Raw genomic sequence first — 14,181 nt, 5'->3', positions numbered from 1 at the left:
TTTGCATTCCTTGCCTCCGCATCCATCTTCCTCGAAGTTCACCCAACTCGCCCCTGAAGCAGCGTCGTCTGTCCATTCCGCGCAGGCTTGATGCACCGGAGCCAGTCTCAGGACACTGGCCTCCGTGGACGCAAGGCGGCGGTGGCAGCAGCGGGAGGTGGCTGCCCCGCGGCACCGCACCAGCCGTACCGGCCCCTCTTCACCACTTCGACCAAGCTGCCGGGATTCGCGGAAGCCCGCACGGGACATCGGGGAAGTGCGGGGGACATCGAGGAACGCAGGCGGAGGTGGGGTCACTTTTCCTTTGGGATGCAATGTGCAGGCTTCTTTCTGGCTAAAGTTGAAGCCTGGGCGAGCTGGTACGACATGTTTGAAAATTAAAACTGCACAAAAGACGAGGGACCAGACGAAGAAAGACGCAGACACAGCGCTTTCTCACAACTAAATTTTGTAGCTTTGAGCTGCACTGGCCGAGGTTGAGCAGTTTCGCGTGGCTCCCAAAGAGCTGTGTCGCGCATGCGCGAGAAGCGGTGACGTCACACAGCGCACACCTGGCGCGCCAGAGCCGCCGCCGCGGTGCGCTCCGCCGCCGCCGCGCACGCCTCGCCGGTCTGTGCATTCCAGAGGAGTGACGTCATAGCCGCGGCAGATGCACTGGCGCCGCCGCGTGCCCAGCTGTGTGCCTCCGTTGCGCAGTAGCCAAACCTGACATTGTACCGGAGCCGCTTGATAGCGCCTCTCATTCTGTGCGCATAAGCTCACGCTACGTATATCCTGGCATAGCCGAGCTAAGCCACTGCAATTTTTTTACAGCGAAGCTGTTATACGCTAGGGTCTGCGAAAAAATGTGTCTTCACATGTCGACAGGAAACTCCCCATTGGTCGTGGCAAGTATGAATAAATAAAAGCAAAAAGAAGGATCAAGTATGAATAAATAAAAACAAAGAGGGGGCAACCAGCGTGAGTCGGCCTTTTTTGGCATTATTAGATAGTGTTGAGACCGGTTATAACGAAGTCAACGGGAATCGGAAATCACTTCGCTATATCCGCTATTTCGTTATAACCGACTTCGGTTAACGAAGTGCAAAAGGGAATGGAAAATTGTGATCGCTTCGCTGTAGCCGCTATTCCGTTATAACCGACTTCGTTATAACCGGTCTCGGCAGTAGTGAGGTCCTGATCCCTTATTATCATCTCTAGGCATCGTCTTTGAGGTCGTCCTAGAAGCCGTGTCTGGTGTCGTCCTAGAAGTTGTCCTTAAGGTCGTTCTCTAGGTGTCGTCCTAGACATTGTCCTCAAGGTCATACTAGAAGTCATCCTTGAGGTCATCCTAGATGTCTACCTCTGTGCGGCGTCTTCAAGGTCATCCTATAGGATCACATCTAGGATGACCTTAAAGGGATACTACAATGAAATTTCGGCGCTCATTTTTTGGTTTATATGGGTTCAAAGGAGCAGCATCACATCGAACATACTAATATCTTGTTAAAAAAGTCACGAAAAGGAATTTTAAAATGAATTAAACGATTAGCAAAGAGCACCTGGTGGATGTCGCTAACGCCTCGCTTGTAATGCCCGTCTAGGAACCTTGACAGCTAGTGACGGAGGTTGTCTCGCCTCCGGCCACGACGAAAGAAGAGGGGCAAGAGGAACTCCCCTCTTCCCGAGAATGCCTTTTGTGTGTCGCGGAAGTCGCTACTGTCCCCCTACAAGATTACAGAAGATCAACCTGCCACTCAAAATTCGTACAAAAGCAGCCGCTTCGGTGGCTGGAACGACTAGGCCATCCTCTCGACGTCAGCCTCGCCGTAGCTTTGCTCGTCTTGAGACGACCTACGTCACGATTGCGTTGGGTGTCACGTGGTCTCCGCTGGGCCTTCTCCGAGCGCTTGCTAGAGTGGGCCGTTTATAACAAAAAATACAGCCACCAGGCTCAAAATACAAACGTGCGATTGTCGTTTACGGATATTGTGGATCATATTCAACCTATTTTTGAACACGACGGGAATATTTCAAATTTCGTTGAAGTATCCCTCTAAGGACGACCTCAAGGACGGTCCTCGAGGTCTAGATCAAGAGATCCCGCTGCTAAGTTTCGCTGCGCGAATGGCGCGGCAGAAGGACACGTGTGGCAGCTGCTCCGCGGGATTTCACCACAAGCAGCAACAGATTGTTTGCTGTGCGTGTTTAACTCGTTTTCACTGCAAGTGCGTGAATATCGTCAATGATGACTACGACCTACTCGTGCAAGATGGGGTGAGCCAGTACAAGTGTGCGAAATGCGTCAAGCGAAAAAACGACGACGACGACCAAGTTCCCACGCCTAGAATTTCAACCACGGAATATACAATGGACGCGGAAACCGACACCGATGACATTCTCTGTGCTGCAGCAGGTTCATCGACATCAAAGAAAGACATGCAAGCGGTACTGGAAGAGCTCGTTGACCAGTTCGCACGACTAAAAGCGGAAAACGCCTCGCTACGTCAAGAGGTTCGTCGTCTCAACGACACCGTCTCTTTGTTCGTGAGTCAACGCTCCAGGAATATTTCAGACACAACTGACCGCTCTCGTCCGTCGTCCTACGCATCTGCCACTGTAGAGTTTCCCGCCTTGAGTTCCCGACAGCAGAGCCCACCGAGACCTCGAAAAGCGCTGCCAGCTGACACTTCAGCGAATGCCATCGGACCAACTGGGCTCTTTCCACCTGCAGCGTCTACAGCCCAACGAGACTCCGTTCCACGAAGCACCGTGGATGGTGACGGCTTCACCCTTGTCACCCGCCGTAAGCCCGTAAAGCCCTCTGTCGGAACTTCGAAAGCGTCAAAGATAGCCGTGATTCAACGTGCCCCACAAGAAAGAGCCCTGTTTGTGTCAAGACTGTCCCCGGAAACAAGTACGAAGGACGTTGAGGATTTGGTCGCTGCTGTTTTGCAAGGTAAAACTTTCGTATGCACGAAATTGAAAACCAAACTTCCTTACTACGCGTCTTTCCACATTCTCGTTGACAAAGAAGTATTTGAAGCGATAAACAGCGTGTCTGTCTGGCCAGAAGGCTGCATCTTCAGGCAATTTTTTGGACCACTTCCTGTGTCGCGCCACTTCGATAGTGCAGAAAGCAACGTTGAGGCTGGTGCGACTGCAGCGTAATTCACGGTTTTCTTTGCACTTGTTTGTCCGTTGTTTTTTCTTTTTTTTTCCTTTTAACCTCTAGCTTCATGGCCGAATACCATGAACTTCTATTGCCTGTTAAACTAAAGCGATATGCAGGAACCAAAGACTCGACCACGATCTTACATTTAAATATACGCTCTTTGAAATGTAAAAGTGACAATTTTATTACTCTTTTAGATCAACTCTGTGTTTCGTTTGAAGCGGTGATGCTTTCCGAAACATGGTACGCAACAGATGACGATGTTTTTATCGTGCCGGGTTACAATCACTTCTTTTTGAATCGAAGCGGAAAACGAGGGGGAGGTGTTTGTATCTATGTTAGACAGGATTTTAGATGCGAAATACTCGATGCCTTTACCGAAATTACAGACGACTATGAAATCGTAACTGTGAAGCACGGACGTCAGCTGCTTTCTGTTATGTATCGACCGCCAGCTGGTAGCTTTAATAACTTTTTGTCTTTTCTTGAGAGGTATCTTGATTTCATATCCTTGAATAACTACTCACTTGTTCTGGGCGGTGACTTAAATGTAAATAGTTCGGAAAACTCTTCTCTTTCTTCACGACTGAGTAGTACACTCAGTAGTAGTGGTTTTTGCAATGTGATTGTGTCCCCCACCAGAATTACTCATTCTACGGCAAGTTGTATCGACGTTTTTATTACCAATATAAATACTATAGTTCGCAGTGCAGGTACTATTAGTAGTGATATAAGCGATCATTTACCAATATTTTTTTGTTTTCAAACCCGTGATTTATCACGGAGCGTCGGTAGACTCGTAACTTTCCAAGCGATAACCGACTGCCAACTGCGGTCCTTTCGAAGCACAGTCATGCAAACAGACTGGACTTCTGTCTTTTCAAAGCAATGCGTGAACGAAGCATATGATGATTTCATAAATATTTTTAAGACGCTATACATCGCATCGTTTCCATATAAGACGGTTACTGCTAAAAAACGAATAAGAAAACCATGGGTCACGCCACCTATTCTAACAATGATAAGAAAAAAGAATCTCTTATATCAGGAGTACCTCTGTTCAAAGGATGACGGTGACCATGCAGTTTTTAAGAGGTATCGCAATCAACTGACATCCGCACTTAAAAAATCAAAAACAGAATATCACAAACGTCTTTTTCATGACGCCCACAAGAAGCGTCCTGCGATTGTTTGGCAGTCGATAAATGAAGTGCTTAAACGCAGCAAGCAGAAGAATTCAATAGATGAACTTTCACTTTCTGGTGAGAGCGTATCAGGAGTACAACTATCTGAGCTCTTTAACAGACATTTTACTAACTTGCCTTCTAGCGCGCACAATGAGCATGCTTCCTCGTTTATCTCGCACCGTGTAACAGACACAATTTTCCTACAACCTACAGACGAATTGGAAGTGATCCGTGTATTTATGGGATTGAATAACAGTAAAAGCCATGACATAGACGATATACAAATAAAGCCCGTTAAATTCGTAATCGATGTGGTGGCCCCACTCTTGGTATATATATTTAACTTAGCATTGTCGAGTGGTCAATTTCCGAATAACATGAAACTCGCAAAAGTTTCAGTTTTGCATAAAGGTGGAGACAAAAATTTAGTTACAAATTATAGACCCATCTCTGTTCTTCCAATATTTTCTAAAGGGCTGGAAAAAATTATATTATATTGTTTAGACAATTTTTTTACGAAGACCTCAGTGCTAACTGACTCCCAGTTCGGATTTCGCAAGGGAAAATCCACGGAAAGCGCTCTGATATCACAGAAAGAAATAATATTACACAATATAGAATGCAAACTGCTGACACTGGGAATATTTATTGACCTTAGCAAAGCGTTTGACTGTCTTAACCATTCGACGCTCCTTGATAAACTTTCATGTTATGGCATACGTGGCACGCCTTTGATACTTATTCATTCATATTTAGAACACCGTAAGCAATGTGTCTCCGTGAGTGATCATGTTTCCTCTTTGCAAATCTTGAAGTTTGGTGTGCCCCAAGGCAGCATACTCGGCCCTCTGCTGTTCAATGTATATATAAATGATCTAGTCAATATTTGCCATCAAGCACGTTTTGTAATGTATGCAGACGACACGAGTATATTTCTGTCTGCATCGAATATGGACGAACTTATTACCCATGGGAAACTTAGTTTTGGAAAAGTTTCTTTCGTGGTCAAAAATAAATGGTCTTAAAATAAACACTGTAAAGTCCAAAGCAATTTTGTTTAGACCTGTAAATAAGCACGTTATTAGTAATTATACTCTAGAGATTGGAACTGACCAGATTGAAATAGTTAAACAGCACAAAACGCTAGGTGTCATTTTTTCAGAACATATGCAATGGGATAATCACATCGAATACTTAGTTACGAAACTGTCAAAAGTTGTTGGAATAATATGCCACTGTCGCTCCTTGTTGCCTGTAAATATTAAAATGCAAATTTATCATGCTCTGTTTAGCTCACAAATTAACTATTGTCATTTGGTTTGGGGCACAACAACCAAATCTAATATTAACAAACTCACGATCCTACAAAAGAAAATGCTGCGTTTTATTGCAAACGTGCCTTACGACACTCATACTGAGCCATTATTTCTTAAATTCAACATCATGAGGATTGCCAGTGTATACGAGTACCGTTTGCTATGTTCTTATTTATTTTCGACCGCTGAGTTTGCTTCTTTTTTGTCTAATGTATCCCATCTGACAAAACGTGAATCCTTCATCCTTGTCAGACGCAGAGAGTTCTGGAACGTGCCTCATTTTCGTACAAATTATGCACTCCAATCTATTGCGCATAACCTGCCTTCATTACTTAACAAGTTCCTTATAGACCACAATGATATTCACTGTTTAACAAAAAAAGATGTACGTGTTTGTTTTGTTTAGTCAAAGTGTATTCTGTAGTACTTGTTTTTTTTATAATGCCCTGTAAGTGCAGGGGCACCAGGCCCAGTCAAGCTACCTCATGGAAGCTTTTTGTCTGGTGCCCTCAGCACAATATTGCTGAAAATAAATATTACTTACTTACTTACTTAAGTCCGAAAGAGAGTTAGCTGACCTAATACGGCGCACGTTACGCACTCCGATTTCAAGCAACTTCCAATGTGTAGTCCTAAGGAGTGGAACTGGCCGAGTGACGTCCGTAGGCCATGACTGGTCCTCTGATTTCGCTCTGGTTTCTTCCACTTTTCCTCTGGTAATGCAGTGCTCAGCCGCGCAACATTCTGCTGCTGGCAACAGGCTAAGAACTCAGATTCTCCGCCCCCAGTGTACCCTCGTTACCTTTTGATAAGCGTTTGGCTCGACGTGCAAGCGTTATCAAAGGCAGAAGAGATTGTGCCGGAGGCAGAGCATGTGCTGCCTTCTCAACCTGTCACCGAACATGTACTAATGTGGTTAGTTGGACGAGTTAATAATGATTGAACATGGTTAAAATTGCGCACAAAAAGATAGGAACAATGAAGAGAGAAGAGCGCTTGTCTCTTCTCTCTTTACTGTTCCTTTCTATTTGTGCGCAATTTTAACCATGCCAAACATGCTGTTCCGAGCTTGAAACAATTATTTTTGCGGGGGTGTCGAGTCGATATGACCTGTAGAATGTATTACATCATCGCTAGTGGACCCTGAGCCACCTAAAACAACAAACACGCCAAAGGTCGACGAGGACACGCTGCAAAGCAGCAGAAGCGTGCGTCCTGGCATCGCAGTGGGCTTGCGTCATGGTCGTTGTGGAGCACTGCAAGACACGCTCGCGGCAGCGCAGACGTGACGCGGTCGTCTTCTACGGCGCGTTTCAGAGCACTGTTCGGCTTTAAAAAGAGCTCGTATAAATAAGTGCATTGCAACTTTCCACAAAGGTGTCTTTAGCTGGTGCATCTGTCATACTCAAATTTCACAAATGTGGGTGTCGAGAAAAATGTTTTAAGAAATTGATCTCGATTCTAAGAACGGAGTTTGTATACACAGAATGCGGTTTCGCAGCAACTTTCGGGGCTTGCAACAATCTTTGCAGTCATTCTTTTTTTTTCTTCTATTATTTGCATGACGACCGCACTCGCATAATAAAAAGTTCTAGCGTACGCAAAGGCTTTGCGTGCACAAAAAATAGCGTTGTTGCCTCTTTGCACGCTCCGTGGCGAACTGTAATTTGCGCTTTGCGTGTGCTATTTTAGTATCCGCTATTTTTCTGAAATTGTGTGCGTAAGCAGAGTTTTTGTGTTCGTCCAAGGAGGATTTGTGATGAAAGTTGACTAAAGCCAAGATGAACAGTGTTAAAAAGTGGCGGTTCCCAGGACTGCAACTGCAGCCACCTCAACAGCGTCTTGAGCATGACGTTGGTGGCATCCTTGCGACTGAGCTTTTCAACACGGGACGACATTGCACTCCTACGGGAGGTGCACGTTACAAACGATTTGAGAGACCAAGCAAGGTGGGCAACGATTGCCGGCAACTTGCCGCTTGCAACGCACAAACGTTTCTCGGCGAAGGTCGGCACACGAGACCTCTCTTGCCGAGTTGACACAAGTGGACACGACCGGTCAACCTCTCCCATCGCATTCTCATATTTAAACAAATTAAAGTGTTACTCGGGACCGAAAATACTTTTTTTTTCTCAAGTACAGCATTTCATGCATTGCAAGTGTGAGCTCTTGGCGGAGAAACACTATCCTAAAACTCTTGCGTAAGCATGCACTAAACCAAGTTCTAAATTTAGCACTAGCATGCGCTAAAATTGCGTATGTTATCCTAAAACTCCGTGTTCTCTGTTAATAAAGCCTGAAAAATCCTGTTTTTATTTTTGCCTGAGCACAGGAAGGAAAACAATAAAAACTGTGGATGATGCTACTACTCACTGGGTGATACCGCACACGCTCGGATCCGCTAGACCTGCCGTCAGGCGTTTGCCTCAAAGAAGCTTTCTCGTTTTTGTTTCGTGTTGTGCCGTCTGTGATGCGAGCCATCTGTGGTGCGATGCCGTGTGTGATTAGGGGCGTTAACCAGGCGGTTTTGACCGTTTTCCTCGCCGACCTAGGAAAAAAAAATTTTTTAGGGTTAAATATTTTTTTTTAAGCTCTATACTTGTGAAATTTGAGTATGATAACTGCACCGCCTAAAGGCCCCTTTGGGGGAAGTTTTTGTTGCACTCGATTCATTGGTTGATTTGTAGAAATATCTTTACGCCTGAAATAGCACTCGGAAACACCCCTATTCAGAAATGCCCTGGAGGGTGCTTTGAGCGCCATATAGAAGCACCCTGTAGGGTGTTTCTGAGCGCTATTCAGTAACGCCCTGGAGGGTGCTTATAAGCGCTATACAGAAGCACCCTGTAGGGTGTTTCTAAGCGCTATTCAGAAATGCCCTGGAGGGTGCTTATGAGTGCTATACAGAAGCACCCTGTAGGGTGTTTCTGGCACTATTCAAAAACACCCTGGAGGGTGCTTATGAGCGCTACACAGAAGCACCCTGTCAGGTGTTTCTGAGCGCTATTCAGAAACGCCCTGGAGGGTGCTTACGAGCGCTATACAGAAGCACCCTGTAGGGTGTTTCCGAGCGCTATTCAGAAACGCCCTGGAGAGTGCTTAGAGCGCTATACAGAAGCACTCTGTAGGGTGTTTCTGAGCGCTATTAAGAAACGTCCTGGAGGGTGCTTTTGAGCGCTATACAGAAGCACCCTGTAGGGTGTTTCTGGCGCTATTCAAAAACACCCTGGAGGGTGCTTACGAGCGCTATACAGAAGCACCCTGTAGGGTGTTTCTAAGCGCTATTCAGAAACGCCCTGGAGGGTGCTTACGAGCGCTATACAGAAGCACCCTGTAGAGTGTTTCTGAGCGCTATTCAGAAACGCCCTGGAGGGTGCTTACGAGCGCTATACAGAAGCACCCTGTAGGGTGTTTCTAAGCGCTATTCAGAAATTCCCTGGAGGGTGCTTAGAGCGCTATACAGAAGCACCCTGTAGGGTGTTTCTGAGCACTATTCAGAAACGCCCTGGAGGGTGCTTAGAGCGCTATACAGAAGCACCCTGTAGGGTGTTTCTGAGCGCTATTCAGAAACGCCCTGGAGGGTGCTTAGAGCACTATACAGAAGCACCCTGTAGGGTGTTTCTGATTGCTATTCAGAAACGCCCTGGAGGGTGCTTACGAGCGCTATTCGCAAAACACCCTGTAGTGTGTTTATTAGCGCTATTCGTGATGGCAGTCCCTCCCCCCAGGCGTTCCGGAAGCAGCCCTGTGGGGGGGCGCAACCGCTCGGCGTCTCGGTCGAGAGAGTCGTCCCCCCGCCTTAGCCACCGGCCGAGGGACCAGTCGGAGGAGATTCCCCTGGAGGACCTCTCGCGGCGGGGCGCCGGATGCCAGGTGGCCCCCTCCCCGTGCGGGCAGGAGGTGAGGGTGCATTGAGTTTTGGGGGTAGGTTTTTCCCCGACCTGTTAACCCATCCTTCCAATACGGTATGCAAATGCATCTCCTAATGCTAATTCTGAATCTGCATTAAAATTTAATGTGTTGTTTCTTATACGAAAGATGTAAAAGAATGTATAAGCCTAATAGGTAAATTTTTTGGGGTCGTTAGGGTACATTCTCCCTAAAAATCTTTCCTTCTAACTACATGTAGGAATTTCCAATAGTCCACCATACGTCCTAAAGCTAATAGAATGTTTATAAGGCAGTGTTATTTATTATAAATAAATCAAAGTTGTGAAGAGGAAATAAATGGAATGATAATTACCTTAAGATGCAGCTAATTACTTTTTATCTGTTGAGTATAGGGCAAAAAGTAAAGCTTTAGGATGAGGTTCAGTCATTGCAGAAAACAATGATGCCAAGTTCTCTGAAGTTCATTCAGAAGAACATTGTCCGAACCCCCCCGTAAGGCAGCGGCTCTTGAAAAGAAAGGCAAAGTTGTGAAGATCAATCTCGGAAGTTTCTCGCATATTTCAGCTGCTTGAGACTCAAAACTTGACGAGTTTAGGATTGCTAGAAATTGAATTGAGCAGTCATACTTTTCTGGAGGAGATGGTCTAGGCTGGCAGTTCTCAAACTGTGGTCTGCAAACCTCAGAATGCTCAAAAACAATCATAAAAATCCGTGCAACAAAAAAAAACAAAAAAATTGTCTGAGAAAAGACAAAAAGCTTTTTTACAGCATCGCGCAAGAGCTCCGATGTAGAATGCATTAGACCTTGAATGGCCTCCGTGTGGGTCCGTGACAGCAAAAAGTTAGAGAACCGCTGCTCTAGGCTGTGAAGATTTTAAAATTCTGGTTTTGAAAAATCAATGATTCGGTAATTATTTTGCACTTTAAAGACCCCCTTAAAGCAGTAGCCTTATTTGGGAACTCTCTCAGGCCTTGCTTGCTCATGTTTGTGTTGGTTGTACCGTAGAAGGCCATTGGAGGGGGCGTCAGCAACAGAGCATGGCTGTTCCTGACACTGTCCCTGCCTCTAGAAGCGAAGTGTAGTGCAACCTCTTGGCATCACAAAATGTCGGGGTGTCACAAGACGTCACATTGTCCCCGCTAAATTTAACAGAAAAATGTATCTTCGCTTAATTCTGACAGAAAGTGCTGCTTGTTACAAACCCCATCAAATACTATGTAGCATCTTCATTTAATTACAGTAAGTACAGAACTACCACACGTTCTGTACTTACCGGCCTTGGTCAGCATGATCAAGTTTGTATAACTTTTCTTCTTTTAATATCCTCTGTGCCTCTAGTACCCTCTGGCACTATAAAAAATAAAATTGATAAAATAACTAGGCCTGGTGATGTTTTTTTATTTGTTTCGCACACCTTTTGCACACAGGCAAAGGCTCTGCCCTGTGCAGTTCTAGAAGGAATGGTGTAAGGCGCACAATGCAGTTAGCGCGACGGACAAGAGACTGTCGGTTTTTCTCGTTTCTTTTTCATGTAGTCGACACGTTGTGTTTGAAACTACTAGGGTGGTGGAATGTGCTCATTTTGGACAACAACTTAGACTAAAATTTTGTTTTTTTACAGCAATAGCTGTTATGGTGGGCTCTTTTCCCCACTGGAAATCACATCCATTGTTGATATTACAGTTGTGGTTGTTGTAGTTGGCATTCTGGGGCATTCATTGTCGACGTTGCCAAATCCCTGAAAAAGATTGTCTGCCGCCCACGAGAATTGAAACCTGGGTCTGCTGCGTGTGAAGCGGAGGCGTTACCACTGAAATACACCGCAGTGTTAACAACCTGCCCTATACAGTGGAATCTCTTTAATTCAAACTAACATGCAGGTCCTGTCCTGTGTGTTTCTAGGAAGGAAACTCCGGATAATTCAAGCTTTGCATTATTCAAATAAGGTTTTGGTCCACCTCAGACTCAAATTAATGAGATTCTACTGTACTTATGGTTTTTGTAGCACGTAATGCCCACTGCACATGCTCTGGAAAATAAAATGGTCGATAACAAAATGTCATTGTAGCACTGTCAGTGCCAAAAGCTCATGCCGGGAGATGTGCTTTCGCACTCTCCGGAACAAAAAAGAAACAAAACCGTTCGGAACAAGATGGTCAGGGGTCTATTTTTTTGTTTCGAATGCTTTTGTTGACGCACCTCACGATGCGTGAACGCGGCGCCGATGCCCGACTACTTCGCCTTGATGCGTCGCACCTATCGCTGTGACTGTGCCGTGGATTAACACAGGACTGCTTAATTTTTAACACCCTGTCTGAGAAAGAAAGGGAAAAAGCACCGACATGTTTTTACAGCGGAGCTGTTAAGGGCTAGGTTCCCCAGGATCGTGTCCGGTACCAAAAAAATGTCGACACAAATGTACACAAACCTCTGGATAGCTACGGCGGCAACCAGACAACCAGTGATTGCATGGTCGCTCATAGATGGTGGCAACCTTTCCAGCTATTTTAGAAGAATGGATAGTTAGGCGAGTTGGTGGAAATTGTGAAAAACGGATGAGGACAAAGAAGAAACACACGTGAGGAGTACGTCACGTGCGTTTCTTCTTCGTCCTCGTCCATTTTGCGCGCTGTTTCTTACACTCTTATCAGTTTCAATTCGGACTCGCGATAGGTCGGCCGCATGCCCTTTCTTTGGGGAAAGAAGACCGGGTGCGGAAGGAGTGGCGACGTACGCAGCAGCACGAATGGTTCCGCAACCGCCACGAAGCCACTGTCGCCTCGAGTTCCACTGCGTCGAGCGCTTCAGATTCCCTTGCGACAGGAGAGCACATCGCTCGTCTGGAAAGCCGCCGCCGAGAACAGAAGCTACAGCTCCGCTGCACTTCCTTCTTCACCAAAGTAAAAAAGGCTGAAAGTTTGTTTTTTTTTTTTTTTTTTTTTTTTACATTGTATTGCTCGGTGCACGTGCATATCCCCTGTGAAAGCACAACAATGACGAATCTGGCAATATGAGCCAGTCAAAGCAACAATCTAGTACCAGTCGCCTCGTAACAAGCTGCAATGAAACGCCTTTGGCAAAAATTTGGGTGTTTGTTATAAATGGGTTTCACTATACGGGGATTCCTCCACTCTCGCGCGACCTCTGCCGCACACAGATGCTGGTGACTCAGGGCTGCGGAGAGAGTCCCCACGGTAGCCCCCTCCGACTGGTTACATCTCGCTCCGAGACCTCGAGTCCGATGGACCAGCAGTCTGCGACCCCCGAGTGTCCGGCGGGCGATGCCATCTGCGACGGCCCAGCCGTGGTCTCTTCCCTTCTGGGCCCGCCCTCTGGATCGACGCGTCTGGAAGTGCCTGTGCTCCTGCCCCCCTGTGAGGGGTCGGTCAACTTGTTGCCTTCGCCTCCCAGGTGAGTGCACGACCGCGGGTTCTCGAACCAGGTTCCCCGCAACCACCCTTGCGCGTTCTCCGAGCTCCGAATTTTTCTCGCCTGTCCCAGCCCCCGAGCGAAGCATCCTTCCAGGATGCTTCGCTCATTCCACTGTACAGGGGGCGCTCCCCTGTACAGTGGAATTTCGACACGTTTTTCACAGGAACCGAAAAAATAAGCTGTGTCGTCTGAATATCGTACTACCCGAAACGGGCTCCAAATGGTAATAAAATATGCATGCATGGTAAAAGAAGACTTGCCTTGATCGTTCTGGTAAGCGCAGTGAGCACGTAATGTGTCGTGCGTGTATTATGCGTGCATATCAACTAACTATGTTAGGTTGTGGGAAGCTTTGGGTTGTTTCGGATGTGCTGCTCTAGAGCACTGCACAGGCCTAGTTATTGAGTTTCGGCCCGGCCCGGGCCGACCGACTCTTAGGTAGGAATCCCGCCGGGATTCCTACCTAATCAGGCCCGGTAAGAGCCCAAGGCATGCCTCATCTCTTAAATTCAAAGCTGTTATTGGGAGGTGTTGGTGCATTTGATTTGTTTAGCCTATAATTGGTATAGAAAACACTGTCAAAACGTTATGAGTCTGCATAAAAATGTGAATGTCATCATGGAGATCTTAATGGCATTCATTCAAAAGATGAAAAGTTTCAAGACATAATAGAACATATATAAACTGGAATATAGGTCGACCCCCTAATTTATAAGTTGCAAAAAGCAAAAAAAAAGCTTTTATGGCAAGAAAATGCAACCTTACCTGGGTAACAAAATTGGCCAAGTATACGGGAAGATGAGAAAACACTGCGCATTTATTTAATTGCTTCGCACGCAATAAAACAGGAAGTGCGCGAGTGTTACTACTCAAAATCTTCAGAACCCTCGTCTGACGACGAGTTCCCAAATGCAATTCAAAGGGACGATGCTTTCCCTTTGAATTGCCCCTTCGAGAGCCCGGAGGCACGAGCAACCTTGTTGGCTTTCGTACGGACGCACTCCGACGTCACAGGTAGCGATCTGGCGCGCAGATCCCGAATAAAATTTGACACCTTTGTTTCCGATTCGGGTTACACCGCAGTCCTTTCATGTCTTAGTCTTGCTGCACGCCGCCAGTTTTTGTCTCTGGCTTCGCCAGTAGTGTAGGCTTCTGAACTCTCGCTGCGCTGCAAGATTCCCGTGGATCTTTGCATAGGCG

At 46.3% G+C, this 14,181-nt stretch overlaps 1 protein-coding gene across 9 annotated transcripts in view; it reads left to right on the top strand.

Moving 5' to 3' along the window:
* Positions 1-14,181, top strand: part of LOC8044140 (protein CLEC16A homolog) — a 56,990-nt gene that overhangs the window by 38,785 nt on the left and 4,024 nt on the right. For 8 of the 9 annotated variants that reach the window (XM_029992034.4, XM_029992039.4, XM_029992037.4 and 5 more), the window contains 3 exons: positions 86-287; positions 9,386-9,557; positions 12,707-12,960. In XM_029992034.4, coding sequence (XP_029847894.2) covers positions 86-287; positions 9,386-9,557; positions 12,707-12,960 — 628 coding nt within the window. Of the gene's footprint in view, positions 1-85; positions 288-9,372; positions 9,558-12,706; positions 12,961-14,181 lie in introns of those variants that run through there. The other variant, XR_005798090.2, reaches the window with a different exon arrangement.

Source organism: Ixodes scapularis, unplaced genomic scaffold, assembly GCF_016920785.2.
Source record: "Ixodes scapularis isolate PalLabHiFi unplaced genomic scaffold, ASM1692078v2 PGA_scaffold6__148_contigs__length_123643588, whole genome shotgun sequence".
NCBI lineage: Eukaryota > Metazoa > Arthropoda > Arachnida > Ixodida > Ixodidae > Ixodes > Ixodes scapularis.
The sequence above is the reverse complement of the archived record's forward strand: the minus strand, read 5'-3'. Positions and strand labels throughout refer to the sequence as shown.